The sequence below is a fragment of the Falco naumanni genome, chromosome 5, assembly GCF_017639655.2.
Source record: "Falco naumanni isolate bFalNau1 chromosome 5, bFalNau1.pat, whole genome shotgun sequence".
Taxonomy (NCBI): Eukaryota; Metazoa; Chordata; class Aves; order Falconiformes; family Falconidae; genus Falco; species Falco naumanni.
Genome location: NC_054058.1, coordinates 52296 through 72371, shown reverse-complemented (window position 1 = coordinate 72371; position 20076 = coordinate 52296). Strand labels below are relative to the sequence as shown.

General features: G+C 42.8%; 1 gene segment (V, D, J or C); it reads right to left on the bottom strand.

The window, feature by feature from the left end:
- Nucleotides 1-10547: 10547 nt before the first annotated feature.
- The window catches only part of LOC121088541, a 37226-nt gene continuing 27697 nt past the window's right edge, over nt 10548-20076 (bottom strand). Inside the window, 4 exon segments of the C gene segment in view lie at nt 10548-10876; nt 13090-13196; nt 14283-14300; nt 14689-15024. Coding sequence covers nt 10850-10876; nt 13090-13196; nt 14283-14300; nt 14689-15024 — 488 coding nt within the window.

Genomic DNA, 20076 nt, shown 5'->3' with positions numbered 1-20076 from the left:
GATTGTCAACAGTAATGAGAAGGGATCAGAACAAAAGATGATACAAGAACAGAAGCTAAACAGAACTAATATGCCACAGACTGGATTCAAATGGCAAAAGAGGAGCAGTTAGCAATGTCTGCAAGTGCACAGATACAGTGCTGAAAAGTAACATGTGTATGGAGAATATAAAGAGGAAAGGGAGACAGTACAAAGTAGTATGCAACTTAGAATGAATTGGCATATGAACTCAAACATAAACACTGCTCCAGAGAGCATCCATATTTTGAAAACAAATACATAAAAAGATGAACAAGCAGGATATGGATGTAATTTTATTTACTATATAATCTCTCCCTGGTGGAATATTTCAGGCTTGGCATGAAGAGTCTTGGTCTCACACAAAAAGACCTATCAATGTTTCCAGCATCACCATTCTCTGAGATAATGTCATCGATGCAGTGGGATTAGTCATAGCAGCAGGTACTAATTGGTGTAAGTGCTCCTCGGTGATAGTATAACAAATTGTCCTAAAGCAAGAAAGCAAAACACTTGTGGTGTGTAAAAGTCACCTGCATAATTTGCTAGTTCTGGAATAAATAATAATAATGTGTTTCCAGTCAGAGGGTTTTGGAAAGCATAAGGAAAGGATGTAGAATGGGAACATTCCATAATTAATCACAGCATCCACTTTCTGAGACTATTCTTATCTCAATCTGAATTATGTCAAATTATGTTGTAAATGCTATAGGGCAAAGGAGTACCTCTATTACCACGTATGAAGGATAAGCATACTGATCTTCAAGGGAAAAAATCAATTTGTCATTATTGCACAGCATTTCTGCACTGGCAGAGGAGATCTTGGATTACAGGCACATCCCCTGGGAAAAGGTGAAATAACCTTTACCTGAGCCCTTTTAATATCCACTGACCAGCTAGAGAGCAGCTTTGCAGAAAAGCAATTGAACAAGACTTTCTGCAATGAAGGCTAATTACATTTCTGGTTGCATTAGCAAGCAGGTAGTTAGCATGCTGAAGCACTTGGGAAGCTACATTTAGAATACTACCTCTATTGTCCATGCACGCCCCTACCCTGCCCCAGTCCCAGTACAACAAGATAGCAATAAATCATAGAGAGTCCAGCAGACGGTCACTAAGATGATCAGGGGAGCAGAAACATGAGAGGAGAGGCTGAGGGAATTGATTTTGCTCATCTGAGAGAGGAGGAGGCTAGGGATGGCTAACTGCACCACTCAAATGCCTAAACAGAGTTGGAGCGTTAGGGGGGCACAGTGGAAGCTGGTGGGAACAAGCTGCAGCAAGATGAACTCTGGTTGGACATTATGAAAAAATACTTCCTCCAGAGGGTGCTTCGGCACTGGAGCAGCTTTCTCAGCTTGTCAAATCCTTGGAGATATTCAGAAATCACCTGGACAAAGTTATGAACAACATGATCTAGCTTTGGAGTTAGCTGTGTTTTGAACAGCAGTTTGGATTGAGAGACCTCCAGAAGTCCCCTCCCTTAAAAACATACAAGTATATGATTTTATCATCTTGCTTTGATGTTTTGAGATACCTGGAAAAAGCATAGTTTGTTGGTTGGGTTTTTTTAAGTTTGTAAAAGTAGGTCAGCATCTCCCCCAAACCCACAAGTCTTTCGTTTTTTGTATGCTGCACAACAGAAACAGCAGCTGAGCATGCAAACCCCATCACAGACTTGAGTAACAAGAAGATTGTGTGATGAGACAAAAACCGTCGGTGTCACTATTTCCATCCAACTGTAACATGGTGAGCAGAGCACTGCACCCTGGTGTGGGTGGGTTGTGGTAACAGAGGCTGATGCAACATCAAAATGCTGTTTTGAGTAAATGTCAAACCGCATCCTGTTTTTCTAAAATTCAGCTGCTGTTCCCTTGAAGAGATATTTTCAAGCACATTTTGGTACATCATGTGCTTTGATTCTGAGGTCCTGTTTTCTGCTCAGGGCTTCAGAGATATTCCCCCTTCTGTTGAAGACCCTGGCTATGCTAGGCAGAAGCTTCCTTCAGGGTCCCCACTCTATGCCTTCTACTCCTGCCTTGCTATTGCATTCCCAGATATTCTGCTTCCAAAGCCACACAAGCACTCCTCTCTCTTGGCCTGTGTTATCCCTACCTCATACCTTCCTACCTACCTACATCAATACAAAAAAGGTATGACTCTGTCCTTCATTTATTCCTGAGTGAGCTACCTCTAAATGTCTTGTAGAACGTGCAGTCAGTGACTCAGTAAAGTGTTCCAACTGCTTGCTAGAATATCAACATCCATTTTTATGCTACAGGTGGGTCTGCTGCTCTAAGTGATATTTTGATGCTGAAATGTTGAGTTCTAGCAGCCAGTCTCAGGGAAGATTTCATGAGAGTAGACAGAATTTCGATGGTCACATCCACGTATGTGTATTCAACAAGAACATGAATGCCTGTGTCCACAGATCTACAATCCTGCACCCGTGCATACAGGCATGGATAGCTGTGCCTGCCAGCAAAAGCAAACACAGGACATACTGAGACACATACATGCAAAAGATGTCTCTTTTTGCATACACAGGTGTATGTATAGATAAACTCACTGTCAAGAGAGGAAAACATTGAGGGTTTAACTTACCTTTGAGGACACTGCAATCGAAAAAACAGAAGAAATAGGACATATTATTTGAGCCTAGATGTGTATCAGCACCTCTTTTAAAGAAGTGCTTTGTTTGTGCAATCACTTGTATAATAGAGGGTGGGGATGGGAATGAGAATTACATGGTTTGTAGCAAGTTTGGAGAAGAACAGGATTGGATCCCTGTGCAGGGTCTCAGTTTCCTGGGAACTGACAGGTCTGATTTTAGTGTAGTAGACTGGCAAGAAACATGTCTTCAGTAATGGCTGCTTACTCTAGGTATAGGAGCCTACAGAAGATGACCCCACACCCATACATATTTTACTCACCAGCATCACCATAGATTAATTTGTGTATCAATTCCCGTGTTTCGTTGCTAAAAAAATTGTCCATACACTCAAACCGATTCAAAGGGTTGAACCATTCCTGGGCCGAGATCCTCAGCCGGCTGGTCAGTGAGTAGGTACTCTCATTCCGTGTGGAAAACTCATCTGTCCCCACCCCTTCTGTCCTCTCAGCGCCATTCATCTTCCAGACCAGGCTCAGGTGGTCAGGGTAGAATCCAGAGGCCAGGCACACCAGTGTGGCCTTGTTCTTCTGTTGGATCTCTTGCTTTGACGGGGAAAAGATGGCCACAGCTGGAGGCAGGATTTCTTTGTCCTTCCCTGAAACAGAAAGCAAGACAGCCCAGAGCCTTCACCCTCATACAATTCAATATCACATCATGTGGGTTTTTTTTGTAGAAACATGTGTGTTGGAAACTGGACGTTGAATTCAAGATCCAACGTGACCTGTAGTGCTGAGCATACAGGTTCATGTTCTTCAGTCTAAAAGATAATTATATTTACATTAAATTGTAATTCTTTTCAGCACAGTATGTACTAAGCATGGCACGCTATGTGTGCTGTTTAAATAAAAATCAATAGGTTACTTGAAGAGAATGTGGCTTCAGGTTTTAAAATACAAAGGTACAGAGCAAGTACAAACCTTTTTCTCAGGGTACTGACCAATAACCAAGCTTACTAAAGCTAAGGTACTAACTGAAAACAATAATTCAGTTGTCTGATTTGTTCTGTTAAGATATACAATGAGAAGGAGGCAGACTGATTCTCTTCATTCATCCTCTATTATCTTTCTCTCTTTCTGTGCATGTCTGTTTCCTCAGGTCCTGAGTCAAGATCTCATCACTTCTCATCTGGATAGTGTTCTGTTCCCTCCTCTGCCACTCTCGAATTCTGCATGTATTTTGGCTGGAAATCAGCCTATGTTTTTATTAGCAGGTGTGTGAGGATTTGCTTAGATGCCAGATGCCAGAAATGGAAGACAGCTCCTCTTCTCACCAGTCACACAGGCAAATATAATGGCATATATTCTAAAGCTTTGCCCCTTCCTGATTTTGCTGCACTGATTTTAAATAAGAATGCAAATATATTAGAATAGGTGTGTTGGTCATACTGAAAGGTTTTGCTAGACTATCACAATATGAAGAGTGTATGCCAAGCAAAGACTGCAAGACTAGTGAAGGCATGTATTGGTCACTTTCCTGCGATACTCTTTTATCTCTGATGGTTTTAAGTTCAGAGATCTCAGCAAAATTGAAGAACCCGTTATAGTTTTGTCCTGTTTTTCTGATCTCACACTGAATCCAGGTGAACATTTCATTTATGAATGTGTCTCGTAATAGAGACTTCTTTTCCTCCTTTACATCAGTAGACATGGATTTAACAATTACTCTAAGCTGCCTTTTGCCAAGATAATAAATCATTTTAGCCCTGTTTCCTAAACCAACTTTTTTTAGCACATTATCTTGGTTGTGTCAGCATTTTATTCCGTAATAAAATAATATTCTACGGTAGAAACAAAAATACCTAAAGGAACTTACTAAGCACTGTCAGCTGAGTGCCCTGTCCAAAGTACAGCAGTGAGTTTGCACAGTATTTTGAAGAAGTACCAGAACTGTCTGCCACTGTAAGCTCTCAACTGCACCTAAACCCTGTATGGTGTCATGCCATATCCTGCCTTTCATGAGGTCACAACAGAGGAGACCTTTCTGCTCTCATCTGTGTTAGAAAACACTGTGCTTTTGCAGAAGAATATGCTGAAACAGATGGTATATTGCTCCAAGGGGTACTGTATGTAGTGAATCCAGCCTGTCTGGGAAGTAGCTCTTTCCATCTCTCTCTGTGTCCTGTTCTCAGTCTTAGTGTCAAGATTCAATCTGAGACACCTTCTGTAAATGAAAGCAGGAACAGTGACTGCCACCCCTTTCTGCCATCACTACGCTGAGCTAAAGAAGAGTTGACTTCCTGGAGCTCACCTGCCCTGCGTTTACTTCCCCTAACTTCCTTTTTGCCCAGTTTTCATACAAAAGATTTCTTAAAAAAAAATAATATTCCAGTGTCATGTATTTGTTAAAAGCATAGGTTTCTTTTCCTTACCCACTGTTGTTACCTGGGTCCCAGCACCAAACTGCTGAATATGTACCACAACCCTACAGAAACTATCCCAAAATACAGCCCTCTCCAAAACAAAATCGGGAGGGAGCAATATAAACATCCCGTGTGAGAAATCCAGGAGGGAGATGTGTCATCCTGGAAGATGGTGCCAGGGCTGACACTCACAAGAGACCCTGCAGGAATGCCAGCTAACACCTAGGCCACAGAATCCATTTCCCTGGAAGAATTGGTGTAGGTGCTGTTTCATAGGAAACTGGGAAGCAGACTAAGGAGTATCCTGCTGGCTGTGCCGTCAGGGGTTAACAGGAATGAGAGGGAGATACAGTAGACCTTCTGGTAGCCTCCTTCCTAGAAGTCACTTACCTGAAATGGTGCTTTCTTCTAGCAAGAAGAGTGTTTGTAAATGTGTTGAAATTACTATTTTTTTTCTCATGATGATATTGTATTAATTTCTCCTCATCCCTCAACCGGACAGAATCTTGCAGTGTGGAAGCCTATATGTGGGAGAAGAAAGACAGTGTGTGAAGCCATATATTTGGCATGTGGCTGCTCATTAATGACCATAAACCTGTTAGTTTCTGCCCAGAGGATAACCTGCTTAAGGCTGTCTACAATGGTGGAAATATATATAGAACAGTGGTGGACTGAGCAAAATGTATTTCTACACACACAATCTGCAACATAGTCTAGAAGCCATCCCACAGGAAGACAAGCAGGAACACTGGCAGGATGTTGTTACAGGAAAAAAAAAGGTTGCTTTATGTGGGTGACTTCTGCATATCAGGAGAAGATTCTCTATGTTTTGGTCCATCTGTTCTTGCTGGGCACACTCTTCAGGATTATGATCTCAGAGTAAGCTTCAGGCTTTATCCCTTCTCTAAGGGTTCATTCCTGAAGGAATGCATCACTGTCTCACCAGTGTTCCCACAGTGGTTGAACGTCATGCAAACCCAGTGTTTCTTTCCTTCAGCTTCACCACCAGTGAGTGAGGACAAACAAAATGCCAGCCTGTGCTTATAGACACTGAACTTTAGAAGACAGGTGGTCTTGGCTGTGTTGCATGTCTGTATTGCAGAGACACCTGGAAAGACAGAAGGGCTCCTATACTTCTCTATGCAGAGTTATACTGTGTTATCTGTCTCCTGTGACCTACCACCACTCACCAAGCCCATCCTGTCTTTATATCTGAGGAGAAACAAGAAGGGGAGATGGCTGTGACAGGCTGGAGGCTAGAGAGACACTGACATGTGAATGAGCACATCCTAGTGATGCTGCATACAGGTAGGAAGCTGAACAGCCCGGGTGCACTAACAAGGGACAGTGCAGAGCTGAGCATGGGGTGATTTAGAGGTGAGGTAGTCACAAGAAGAAAATACCACTGCATGACATAGAAACTAAAATATATTTACGGAGTGGCCTGGGTTTAGGGAGTAGGTAGCAATTGTTATTCTAGGATTTCTGGCATGTGTGCACAGTGTATAGCAAACACATCAATCAAACCCCTCAGTGCAGCCGTGGCCAGCACCTTGGACTCAGGTTAGCTGGACTTTTACTCCAGCCTAAGTCCAGGGTGGTCACCTGGATTTTAAGTGGACCTCAGGCTCCGTCTTCTACAGTGTTGGACATTCATTAATGTGTTTGTCTGGAGAAGCTCTTGTCTCAAATATTTCTCTACCTGAGATGGTTGGAGTAGATAGACATTGGCCTTGCCAGTCATGCCACACCAGGCTGGTATCTTTGACTTTCTCCTATCTGAAGCCACTCAGCATTTGTTACCTGGGTGACAATCACCTTCTAGCATTCCACTGTGTACGTAACAAGTATGTAAAGTTTTTAACAGATGTAGTCTGGAACACTCAGGTAGGGCACTCTGACAATGGTGATCTGTGCTTTTTTTCTCAGTACATCTTGGAATCACCAAGAAAGAACAGGACAGAGGTAGTCAAAGTCTCGTTCTGTCTGAGCAGTACTTTCAGGCAGGCTATCTCTGTGATACTTGCTGTTAGGGCCTGAGTGTGCCAGTGTCCCCAACCACCCTCATCTGTGACCTTCACCCTCAGCCCATGGGCCCAGGATCTCCACTTAAGCTTAGACCTGGGCCTTCAGCTCTTCCCTGATCTCTGTTGTAGGTGTACTTGTATCCAGCCCTGCCTCTGTTGCTGCCTCCTGAGTGGACCTTGTGCCCATATTGTAAGTAGCTTGTCTTCTGGATGGAGCCCTCATATGCACATTGTGGCTTATCTCTAGTCATGCCTTCGGTCCTGTATCTTGGATCTCTGAAATTAGTGTCCAAACTGGTTTTGTTATAGGCCTTGGCTTGTTGATGTCAGCTGCTGACAGCCTGAGGTCTGCTCACGGTTTCTCTTTTCCAAGAAAAGGAGACATTTGTCCAGTTTATTCTTTTGCAAGACTCCACTGGCTGGAGACAATAAAGGACAGATGCACTTCCATACCACCTGTAGCTATTCCATAATCCAGGGTGGTTCAATCATCTTCATCACCACAAAGATGGGCCTAAATCATGCACAAGTCATTCCAAGAAATTAACATATGGTTTAATCAAAGATCAACAGCGCTCTATACTGTTCATTCTTCTTCTCAAGAGTGTTTCTGAACTAGTCCTAGGAACTAAAGCAATGCTTTCTAGGCCAGATCCACCAGTCTGGACAACCTTATTGTCACAATAAAGGTATCACAAGATGGGAATGGACAAGACTCCTGACCTTTGGGAATGTGAAGACTTCTTCCCTTGCCTTTTTGAACTCAGTTCAGCAACAGCTCTGGTCTGATACTTTGTCTTCTTCTTCCCACAGTTACATTCTGATAGCAGTCAAACTTTCATTTTCACAGCCTGTGGTAGTATGCTTCTCCACCCCCCATCCCCCACCCCGCCCTGTAAAAATGCTCAAGTGATAACTGTCAGTGGCAGTTGTAATGGAATGGATGCGCCTGCTTGTGATGGTCGCATCTGACTCAAAGTGGATTCAGGGGAGACAGATAACAACACAACTGTTGTTTTGTTATTGTTAATGATTATAATTAATAATGCAATAAATAATTGCAATTATTAATTAGCCAACAGTTAATTTGAACAATGCACCCACCTGACCACAGTGTCGGTCAAAGTCAGGCTCAAGCCAGCTCTAGTCAGACTCCAGACCATAGTCATCATGCAAATATGACTACAGGTCCATTATCTCACCCCATGAACAGTGGGCAGCCCAGGGCCCACTGAGCTCTCCTGCATGGCAGTGGGCAGCACGCCAGGACACCTCCTTGAGCAGGGACGCCTCTCAAGGGTACTGCTGAAGGCTGAGAGGCTCCTTGCCACAACAGATTCTCAGAAAGTAATTAACAGCATGTTAAACTGAAATCTTAGCTAAGTGGTATAAACGATTCATTGTGCATATATAATCCTTTAGATATAAACCATTGACCAAGTTTGGGATTATGTCTGGATCTAGCTGCACCCGGACTCCTCTCTGACAAGGAGTTTGGAAATCAAGGGGGTCCTTTCAGAACCTTGTGACTGGACAGAAGGGTCTCCCTGACAGTTCTGCCTGACCCTGTCCTCTGTGCAGTAAAAAATCAAGTGCATCTTGCCATCAAATCATGTTAAGCTGTTGCATTTACTGTCAAATGTTGTTAAATCGCTCTTTTTTACATCAATAAACACGTTGCTACTTCCTTCTTACAAGAGAACTGCATCACTCATTCCACAGCACAGCCTTCCTGCATCTCTCACATTATACCATCCTCTCACATCCTTGTCAAGTAACAGTGTGTTTATCCTCTAGCAATATAAAACCACTAGCAGCACCCCAATCAGATATTAAGGTGAGTGTGAGCAAGGTACAGGAGGACATTCTGATGAGCCTTAGGAGTGTTAAACAGGAGTACACAATAGGTGGAATGCTTTTCACATGTGCTGTCAGTTATTCTTTTTTGTAGCAGTTAAAAAAATGTATTTTTTTAAAATTCTCACTCTGAAATATGTAACTTTTTTCTTTTGTGCAAATAGCTGCCTAAACTTCATTTACTTGCATTTATCTTTATTTTAGCTTCTGTACTATGAGCAAATGAGCGACTCAGTCTTAATGGCCTATTTAGTACTTAGCTTCTGTGATGAGACAGGTAGCAGTGAGGCCCTTCTGTAATAGCGTGGGAGTTACATTTCATAATAAATGAATGAGGGAGCTGTGCTATTGTGCAGATGCTTCCATACTTCCCAGCTGGCAACATGCATGATATTGCAGGCAATACCAAAGAAGACTAAAGACTTGTAGTTTTTTCATCCCTCTGCACCCAGTAAATTCATGGCTGTAAACCCACAGGATCACCCCTTCTGCCATCCACACACGTTTTTCTCTTCATTTAGTCTAAGATTGGACCCATCTTCACAGATTCTGAACTGCTGTGGCACAAAAACTATTGACAAAGTTCAGATGAAGTATAGGAAGTGTATTTTTCCTAATGCTGACAAAATGTGCCACCACCCATCTAAATAGTTCTGTGCAGCAGGCATGGGTTTGTTAATGTCCTAAATACTCTAAGAGGGCTAGAAGTGAATCCTGAATTCTAACTATTATTTGGGCTTACTGAACCCAATAGCCCGATAGCGCGAGGCTGTTGCCTTTCCCCAGGTCCACCCACTGGCAAGGCTGAGCATCTGTTCCCAATGGGCACAGACACACACACACACACACACGCACACGCGTGCGCGCACACACACACACACACACACACACACCAGCAGCCAGCCACACAAATCAGTACAGACAGAAACATTCATGCAAACACAGATGGCACTAACAGACCGTCATCCTGTGTCCCCACTGGCTGATCAGGATGAAGGTCTGTTAGTGGGACATGTACACACAACCACAGCGTGGACTCCCCCAGCAGCTGGCCTTGGATGCTCAGTCTCTCCAGCAGCTGGTCCTTGATCCTTGGTACCCTCACACACTGGCATGCAGACACGTGAGCCTCTGAGATCTGCAGCCCCACTCCTCGTCCCAGCACAGAGCCCCTCACTCACAGATACTCACAGCACATGCACACTCAGGGTCCCAGCATGACATCTCAGACGCTTGGTGTGCCCAGCCACCGGCATGGAACTCCCCGGTCCTGGCAGCCTGCATGGACTGGGACCCTCTTGGACCCTGAGGGTGACCCAGAAACCAAACCTGGGCATGCAGTCTGCTCGCTTTCTGGCCCCAGTGCTCGCCCTCACAGCTGCTGGCACTGGAGCGTGCTCTGAAGCCTGCAACCCCCCTCCTGCTGCAGGCACACAGAACAAGCACTGTGTCAGCCTTCTACTGTTCTCATAACAGAGGAACTATTCCTACAGTGATTGTCAGTGAATGTTCTTTGCTGTGAGTTCCTTATGATACTATACATCGCTGGAAGTTCTGTTGTAGGATATTGTTGCTACAAAAGAGCAAATTAAAAAGCAACAGATCATACTTCTTGAATGTAAAAGAAGCTAAAACTTTATTCCCAATTCAAGGAGCTGGGTTCTCAGCCTCCGAGCATTAAGAAGGTGTTAGTTTTAAAAATATGATTCTATGTGATATGATACAATATGATCTGGAAATACAGGGAAAACCCAGCAGTGGTTACAATAAAGTGGAAAGAGCAGGATGGGGACAGAGAATCACTAAGAAACAATATTCAGAAGTTCTTAGACAGAAGCATAGATCCTTTGCTGTGGAAAGGTCGGCAGAGTAACTTGCTGTGTTCCTGCTGATGTGATGAAGAGGACTCTTCATTTATTCCCTACACAGCTTGCCACCAGCCTAAGTGGAAACAAAACAGAACAAACCGGTATAATTAATAATAATAATAATAATAATAATAATAATAATAATAATAATAATAATAATAATAATAATAATAATAATAATAATAACAACAACAACAAACAACCAAAACAAACAAAAAACCAAAACAAAATTAACAAATAAAATAATCTAGGAAATAATAGACCATATTTATCGGTTTCCCAGCTGTTGTGTCTCCTGAGAACATTAACAGAAATGACCATGTTGTATCTCCACACTTTCTCCCATTTCTGTACCAAGGAAGTATCTTAACCTGTACAAATTATTTACTTACATACTGAATTAATATCTTCACACATAACTTTGTGTGTTAGATGACTAATCAGGTGCACTTCTATAACAGAGTGACTGCATCTGTGGACAAAGGAAGAGCTATGGACATCATCTACCTGGACTCCTGTAAGGCCTTTGATAGGGTCCTCCACAACATTCTTGCTGCTAAACTGGACAGATATGGGTTTGGTGGATGGACTGTTATATGGGTAAGGAATTGGCACATGAATGTGCCTAAAGAGTTACAGTCAATGGTTCAATGTCCAAGTGGAAACCAGCAATCAGTGGTTTCCCTCCAAGGTCAATATTGGGACCGATACCATTTAATCCCTTCAGCAATGTGTCATTGATAGTGGGAGTGAATGCAGCCTCATCAGGTTTCTGGATGACACCAAGCTGAGTGGTGCAGCCTGGACAGACTTGATGAGTGAGCCCATGTGAACATCCTGAAGTTCCACAAGGCTAAGTGCAAAGTCCCTCATTTGAATCAGGGTGGTTCCCAACATCAGTATAGAGTGGGTGACGCATTTATTGTGAGCAGCCCTACAGAAAAGGACTTAGGGATACTGGTGAATGAAAAATTGGGTATGAGCCAGCAATGTGTGCTTGCAGCCCAGCCAGCCAACCATATCCCAGGCTGCATCAAGAGAAGAGTGGCCAGCAGGTCAAGGGAGGTGATTTTGCCCCTCTGCCTTGCTCTCATGTGGCTCCACCTGGAGCACTGCATCCAGCTCTGGGATCCCCACTGCAGGAAAGACACGGACCTGTTACAGAGGGTCCAGAAGAGGGACACAAAAATGGCCAGAGGGCTGAAGCACCTCTCCTATGAAGAGAGGCTGAGGGCATTGGGGTTGTTCAGCTTGGAGAACAGAAGCCTCTGGGGAGACCTTCTTGCAGCCTTTCAATCTATAAAGGGGGCTTACAAGAAAGACAGAGAACCACTTTTTACAAGGCCTATAGTGACAGGATTAGGGGAATGGTTTTAAACTGAAAGAGGGTAGCTTTAGATTGGCTATAAGGAAGAAATTTGTTATGATGAGGGTGGGGAGACACTGGAACAGGTTGCCCAGTGAAGTTGTGGATGCCCCATCCATGGAAGTGTCCAAAGTTAGGTAGGATGGGGCTTTGAGCAACATGGTCTACTGAAAGATGTCCCTGCTTACGGCAGGGGTGTTGGACCAGATAATCTTTAAAGGTCCCTTAGATCCAAAACTGTTCTGTGATTCTGATTGTGATCCAGTAAAACACAAACCTACTCCTTCTAGTATCCTTGAAAAACACAAAAACATAATTGAGATTGTGTTCATACTCACCCTCATCTGCTCCAATCACTTTTTGAATACATGTCTGAGTCCTGCTTTTAAAGGAACAAGTGCTGAGGCTTCTACTACCCTCACTGGAAATATCTTTTGGCTATATATAAGAACTGACTGATAAAAGTAATTTCCTGGTAGTTATTTAAACTTCTCCCATTTGTTCATATTTATCCCATTGTTCTTTGTAAATCTTTGTTCAGATTTATCGCACGTATCTCCTCAAAAACTCTGCTTATTACTTTCACTGCAGGCTTGAGTCCCTTTTCAATGCTTATGGAAAAATATATCTGATATTTCCCTTCTTTACTTTCTAGAGATGTTGTCCTTAATTCTGGTCTTTATCCATGTGTTTAAAGAGTATTCTGAGAAGGAGTTTCTTTGCTAGATAGCATCGTTTTTATGGGAGTTCTGGAGAAACAATAATGGAAAACTCATCACTTGTGGTTTTTCGAACTAACCCCCACACAGCCCAGCACAGCACACAGAGAACAACCCCACAGTGGTGAACAGATTCAATCTGTACCCACTGACCCCCACACTAGTGAGTAAGCTCAGCCTTCAAGCACCACACTAGCCTACCTGGGCTGCCCACACCAGACTGCTCACCAAAACCGCATAGAGCAAGGCTTTGCCACAGAGAATGAGGTAGGTGAGCTTCAGGGAATTTCCATACCACAAGTAGGACTCTGCAAATGCAACACATTTGTGTATTGAGTTATCATCATCATGAGAGACTAAACCTAATGTAGTTTTAATCAAATAAAAACCCTTGAAATCTTCAGCTGAACGACACAAACAAACTGAAGCCAAATTAATGGCTCTGCTGCCATGAGATAGCAGGGGAGGAGGAAGGACACTGTGATTCAAAGAACCAAGAGAGAAAGCAAGAATAGGAAAGACAGAGGTTGGCTTTATGCTAAGACAGTATGTTCTGAGTGAGAACGTTCAACCGTCATGTTGCCACACCTACTGAAAAACAAGGCTGCTCACGAGAATCTCTTCTCACGAACCTGAATTAAGCTGAATCAGAAGGCAGGAATTTTTTTCACTTGTTATTGTCCTTGTGAGTGTTGCTGATATATCAGGGGAGTTTTACACAGCCCAGAATAACATGGTATCTAGAAATTTTGTTCTTGTTGATTTTTTGCTCTTAAGGAATGGCAGTAGCATTGAAACACCAGTCTGATCTTGCTTCAGCCTTAAGATTCCTGAAGCATTAAAGAAGCTGGTCAAAAAAAGAGTGTGTACATATGTATATATAAAGAGACATGATTTTTAATATGAATATCCTTGCCATTTGGGGGGGAATGTGGCTTGTAACCAGAAGTATTGATAGATTGACTGAATCTGATTAGTTAGAAATCTTCAGAATTCCGTGTGCTGAATCTGGATGTCATAATCCCTTGGCTAAGTATGATTTTTTTCTTTCATGGGTAAGCAAGCAGCTTCCCAGCAGAAGGAAATCTTAAGGACTGGAGAAGACGATGAAAAGAGCAAATTACACTCCATAGAAAGGTTCCACAATTTCTTCTGTTATTTCTAGAGGGATTCATAACAAAAAGCTAAAAGACCCAAAGCATAGCTACATACAGTGTACAAACACAGCCCCCCCAAAGTCTTTTTATTCTTTTTTTTTTATCTAACATACAAATAACTTATATGAGGAAGTACAATTATTCTTGTAGCAGAATTCTCACGCACCTTGTACTTAGCATCAGTAAAACTGGAATTAAAATACATACAGGTATTTGCCTGTGAGAACCCACACATACCTTCTGTGAGCGCACAACCTGAAAGACAAAAGTGATCTGAAAGTCACATTTCTTTTCAATGCAAAGAGAACACAAATTTTAGAGTTTACAATTTACAATCTACTGCCTGATTCATTTTACTATACTATATATTTTATTATGTTATAATTTTACTATACTACAGAGATTTCTCAGCGATGAATCTGAAGAAAACTTGGAAAATTTATAGATGTACCATGATAATGTAGATATGGAGGCCCAGGAATACGAAGAGACATATGAAAATAGCTACATATTTACATATGTTTGTGCTATAACAGCATCATGTACGGAAGATGTATATAGATGTGTTTTACATCCTAACCCACACCCTCTTGTTCTGTGGTTTCTAGTTTGTACAGCATGGCGATACACAGTTTTTACTCACCAGCATCACCGTAGATGAATTTGTGTATTGATTCCTGTGTTCCGTTGTTAAAAAAATTGGCCACACACTCAAACCGATTCAAAGGGTTGAACCATTCCTGGGCCGAGATCCTCAGCCGGCTGGTCAGTGAGTAGGTACTCTCATTCCGTGTGGAAAACTCATCTGTCCCCACCCCTTCTGTCCTCTCAGCGCCATTCATCTTCCAGACCAGGCTCAAGTGGTCAGGGTAGAATCCAGAGGCCAGGCACACCAGTGTGGCCTTGTTCTTCTGTTGGATCTCTTGCTTTGACGGGGAAAAGATGGCCACAGCTGGAGGCAGGATTTCTTTGTCCTTCCCTGAAACAGAAAGCAAGACGGCCCAGAGCCCTCATTACTGTCTTCAATCAGAACCTCCTTAAAATTGTGCTGTGTTTGTGCTGTGTGACTGCCAATACAGCTGGCCTTTTAAAAACTACCTATCAGAGAATTCATTTATATTAGATAGGTAGACACCAGGACACTCGGGGTCCCAGAGACTGGTCTCAGAGGTTTGGTCTGCCCAGCCACTGACATGGAACTCCCCAGCCCTGGCAGCCCGCATGCGCTGGGACCTACGCTGCTGAGTTCAGTAGCTTGGAGCTCCAGGCACTCACCAGTGGCTGAAATTCAACTGGAACAAATGCAGGATTCTGCGCCCGGGAGAGAGGAACACCAGGCACAAGCACCAGCTGGGAGCAGAGTGGCCGGCCATGGCCCCGCAGGGAGCGCCCTGGGGTGCTGGCGGGCAGCGGGCTCTGCAGGAGCCAGCAGTGAGCCCTGGCAGCCGAGGGCAGCCGCACCCCAGGGCGCAGCACCCGCAGCATCACCGGCCGGACTGGGGGGTATCCCACTGCACTCAGCGCTGGGGCGGCCTCACCTCCCACCCTGGGGGCAGCTCTGGGCCCCGCGCTGTGAGGAGGCTGCAAAGACCCTTGAACGCGTCCCGAGGAGGGCAACAGAGCTGCTGGAGGGGCTGGAAGGCACGTTCCATGGGGAGCAGCCAAAGGCACTGGGTCTTCCTGGCTTGGGCAGAGGGGGCTGAGGGGTGGCCCTGCGCTCTGTGACTTCCAAAGAGGGCAAGGGGAGAGGGAGCGCAGAGCTCTCCTCCCTGGTATCCAGCGATAGCACACGTGGGAATGGTTCAAAGCTGCACCAGGGGAGGCTCAGAACTGATATTTGAAAACACTTCTACACCGGGAGGGTGCTCCAACATGGGAACATGCTTCCTAGAGAGGTGGTGGATGCCCCAGCCTGTCAGTGTTGAAGGGGCATTTGGACAACGCCCATAATAACATGCTTTAACCTTTGGTCAGCCCTGAAGTGATCAGGCAGTTGGACTAGGTGGTCGTTGTAGGTCCCTTCCAACTAGAAATATACTTCAGCCTCATACTTAATGATTAGGGGACCACTGGGTGCACAGATCTTCTTACTCCTTAGTTATTCATGTCACAGTACTGAGGAACTGTGAACATGTTGCCCTGCAGGACCGCTGATTCCTTGAGCAGCTGATCCCAACTCTTGTTACAGTCTGCCTCCTCTTTTAACTACCAGCATCAATCATGTTGCAGGCCTACTGCTCCTTTGATTCTGCCTAATAGACTGGTTTGTGTATGCTTTAAGGAGAGCCAGTGGGAGAATGGACAGCATTATCAGTGGAATAGCAGAAGAGGAAGGTTGGCATAAAGCTAAGATGTCTTGTCTATCAACAGGGCAACTACTTTTGTGAGAGAGAAGACAAAACTGCAAAGACCACAGGCAGGAGGCAGATGTGTTGTCTCAATCAGAAGAGCACTAGATGGAGGCTTAAATAAAGAGATACCCAAACATAAACTCAAGGAAAGGTTAAGGTTAGTTGACTTGCCACACTACAGACTGAGATCCAGCAAGTGTATCTGCATGTCCTTCGCTTGAGCAATACCTAACATTTAAAATACTGGTTCGAGTACATTTGCTGTCACTGAAGTTAATAAAGACTTTGCAGTGGAAGCAAAAGCTACACATCTCTAAACTGCCATATAAGTGAAGAAGCACGCATTACAGCACAGCTGCAAGTAAATCTGAGGGATGCTGGCTGCCACACATTGCTGAGGAGAAGATACTGCTTGTTAACCATTCAACACTTTACTGCAAAACTAAGGAAAGAAGGCAAGCCAGCAAAACCTTAAAACCAGCCTGAAACTGTCATTTTATCACACAGTGATAGATGTATTTAACAGCAGAATTTGCTTTCTGACATCTCTGTCCAAAACCTCACATATGACCACCAAACAAAATTAATTTCTTTGCTAGCAATCTTAGCCATGGATTAAAAAAAAATAAAAAAAAAAGACCAAAGCATTTGACTCTACAAAGAGTTAGACTTAGCAGTTTTGCTTCCTTCTAATACACAAATAAGATGTAGCCAGGCAGTGAATAAAGTGAGGGCCACAACTTGCAGAAACATTGCTTGGATTTAATGAGGTCAGCAGGACTATATGGGCAGAGGGGGACATCTTTCTGGCTGATGATGCCAAAAGATAGAGGCATAAACTGACAATATTTAAGGTAATTCTAATTGACAGATATAGCTATATATTGGATATGTGCACTCAAAATGTGCTTGTTCCTGAAAGAAAGAAAGAATATGGCTATTTCTATACTGTCACAACTATCCATTTTTACACTGTTCAGCTTATTCCAAAAGTTTTATTGCATACTGGCTAAAATGAACTAGAAGCTGGTTCTGCAAACAGACACGGATGGAAAGGTGGGTGGAATCTGAGTGATATTACTTATATATGTATAAGTACTTTTTCCTACTTTGATGAGCATAATCTGTTCCTGAGGTCACCTTTCACTGTGCAACAGTCCTGATCATATTTCATTACTCTTATCGCCCCTGAGAGCAGAACTCATGCAATTAGTTACACTCACTGTAAGACACTTATCTGGCAAAGAAGAAGGAAGCCATAAATAAGAATTAAGTCCACAAACACCCATGTTGTGTACTTCTTACAAGAGAACAGTATCTCCTAAGCTAAAGCACATGTAGAACTTTACTGCTCCATTTTTAAACTTGAGTGTCTTGACTTAATCATAGAGACAGACACAGAAATTTAAACAAACAGTAATAAACATCCACAACTAAGATACACATGGGCTTCTCCATAGCTTTAACACTGTTAACTTTTACAGATATACTTGAAACCACCGAACAATCTTTATTAATCTTTACTTCACAAGCTTTTGAAGCTGTTTATTCGAAGCTCAAAAAAATTGGGGAACAGTGTGATTATAGGAATGTATTTATAATGATGTACATGTGATATGAACACAATCATTTTTCTTTTAATCAAACTCCAAACTTTTCTACGCTTTTAACCTAGAACAATAATGAAGCTGGAAGTAAATATAATGAAATAAATTCGGATATATAAACAAGTGCAAGTATAAGAGACTCAAAATAAATGATTTTTTTTCTGCAGTTATATAAGATGATTTACGAACAGCTAGGCTGAATTTCTACCATTAGTAGGGCTAAAGGATGTTTTTTTATTCAACTTCTAGGTAAACTTGCATTCAGATACTCTAAAAGAAAGGAGAAAACAAAGTTATTTTATATTAAACAACCGTTACAGTGCAGAGCAGTGAAAATGTTCTTTACAGCCTTGGTTTTAAAATCTTCAATATCTAAAACAACCTCTCATGTATCATTTACCCTTTTTTTTTGCTTTGACTTGAGGGAAGATGTCAAACATGTCTAGAAAAGAATGCATATAGAGCAGCATTAGGACATACTCCATATTTTAAAGAGGTATCAAATCAAATGTCATCTGTTTGGAGCTCTCAACTTTCCAGGACAACGTACTCTGTGATTTAAATTTTTTTTCATAAGCTCATTAAGAAATGCAACAAACATGACAAACAGGAGCTCAATTCCCTTTTCCCTAGACTAGTCTGTCTCATGAGTTCACTTATTCACCATTCAAGGTATAAGGTTTCATAACTTATAACACATAATTCTTTAATTTATGCACTTAGGAGGAAAAAAAATCAGAAAAAGAATTTAGTGACTTAGCCGATGGGGAGGGTGCTCACCCCTCATCCTTCCTCCTCCATCACGGTGCAGGCATCCCCTCTATCACACCAGGAAGCATCCAGCTGCTGTTGGATGTGCTTCAAAGGCTTTTTTGCGTAAGCTGATGTTTTCATACTTTCCACCTTGGAGGTTTGATCTATACCATTTCCGTAAGTTAGCAGGTTCTGAAGAAAAGGCCAGACAGAAGACAGGGGCGGCAGGAGCCAGCACTCTGCAGGTGACAGCGGCCATATGATGGCCCTTTGGCTCTTTCTGGGCACCGGTCCTGCCTACCTGGTGCTTCCCTTTGGCCCGAGGCGCTGCTCAGGCATGCAGCAACCCTCAGCATGCGCTGTTAGCCAAACCCAACAGGAGCTGAGCGAGCGGTCACAGTGTATAAATGAGAATGTAAGAACAACTTCTTCCCTTTCATTAATAAAATCTCAGTGCATAAATATAAGCAGGATGATGCAAAAGAAGTTACCCTTCCCATACACAACTAAACTGATTGTGAACTGATCCTATCTCCCCTAGGGCTAGGACACATTTGGGAGCTCAGCTTCCTGTGGGTTTCTCACTGACCAGCATTCCTTAGACTGAGGTGGATGAACCACTTCCATACACCCCTGAAAATGTAGATCTTAAGGAACTCTCTCCAGGCAGGGAAGACAGTTTTATATTTTCCAGTGAATCTCATTTTTTAATGTAAAATGATGAAAAAAAGAACAAAAGCTGACAGAGGTATTGGGAAAATCTATAAAAAGCCTTTCAATTAACTGAGAATTTATCACATGGTGATAAATGTATTTATCACTCAGACTCCTGACATAGCTGGTATACAAAATAATAATATATATATGATATAGCTGGACTTTTAACACCTGTCTATTAGACAATTAATATCTATTAGGTACATAGACACAAGGAAGCTGAAAGCATGTGTCCTCAGTCATTACACAAAAACATAAAACATCTGACTAGAGAAATACATGAATGTTTGTATTTCTAGTATTATCTCTGTGAGAACAATAGGAAAGCTGGCAAGAAGCTGAGCAAATAGGTCAGCAGAAAAGTACCTCGTAGTGGTATAAGTCCTGTGTTTGTAATATGGTACTAATAGATAAGTGTCTGTGTTACAAGGCACAAGCATCTTCCACTGCCTGCATTACATTCCTGGAGGCTAGTAAGACATGATGGTTATTGCAATGTTCTGCAGCATCTGTAGTGTCACACTGCCATGTGATACCCCACCCAGACCCCTGCCCCCTCTACAGGGTGACTTGAAATGAAGGAGCTAATCTTACTCACTGTAA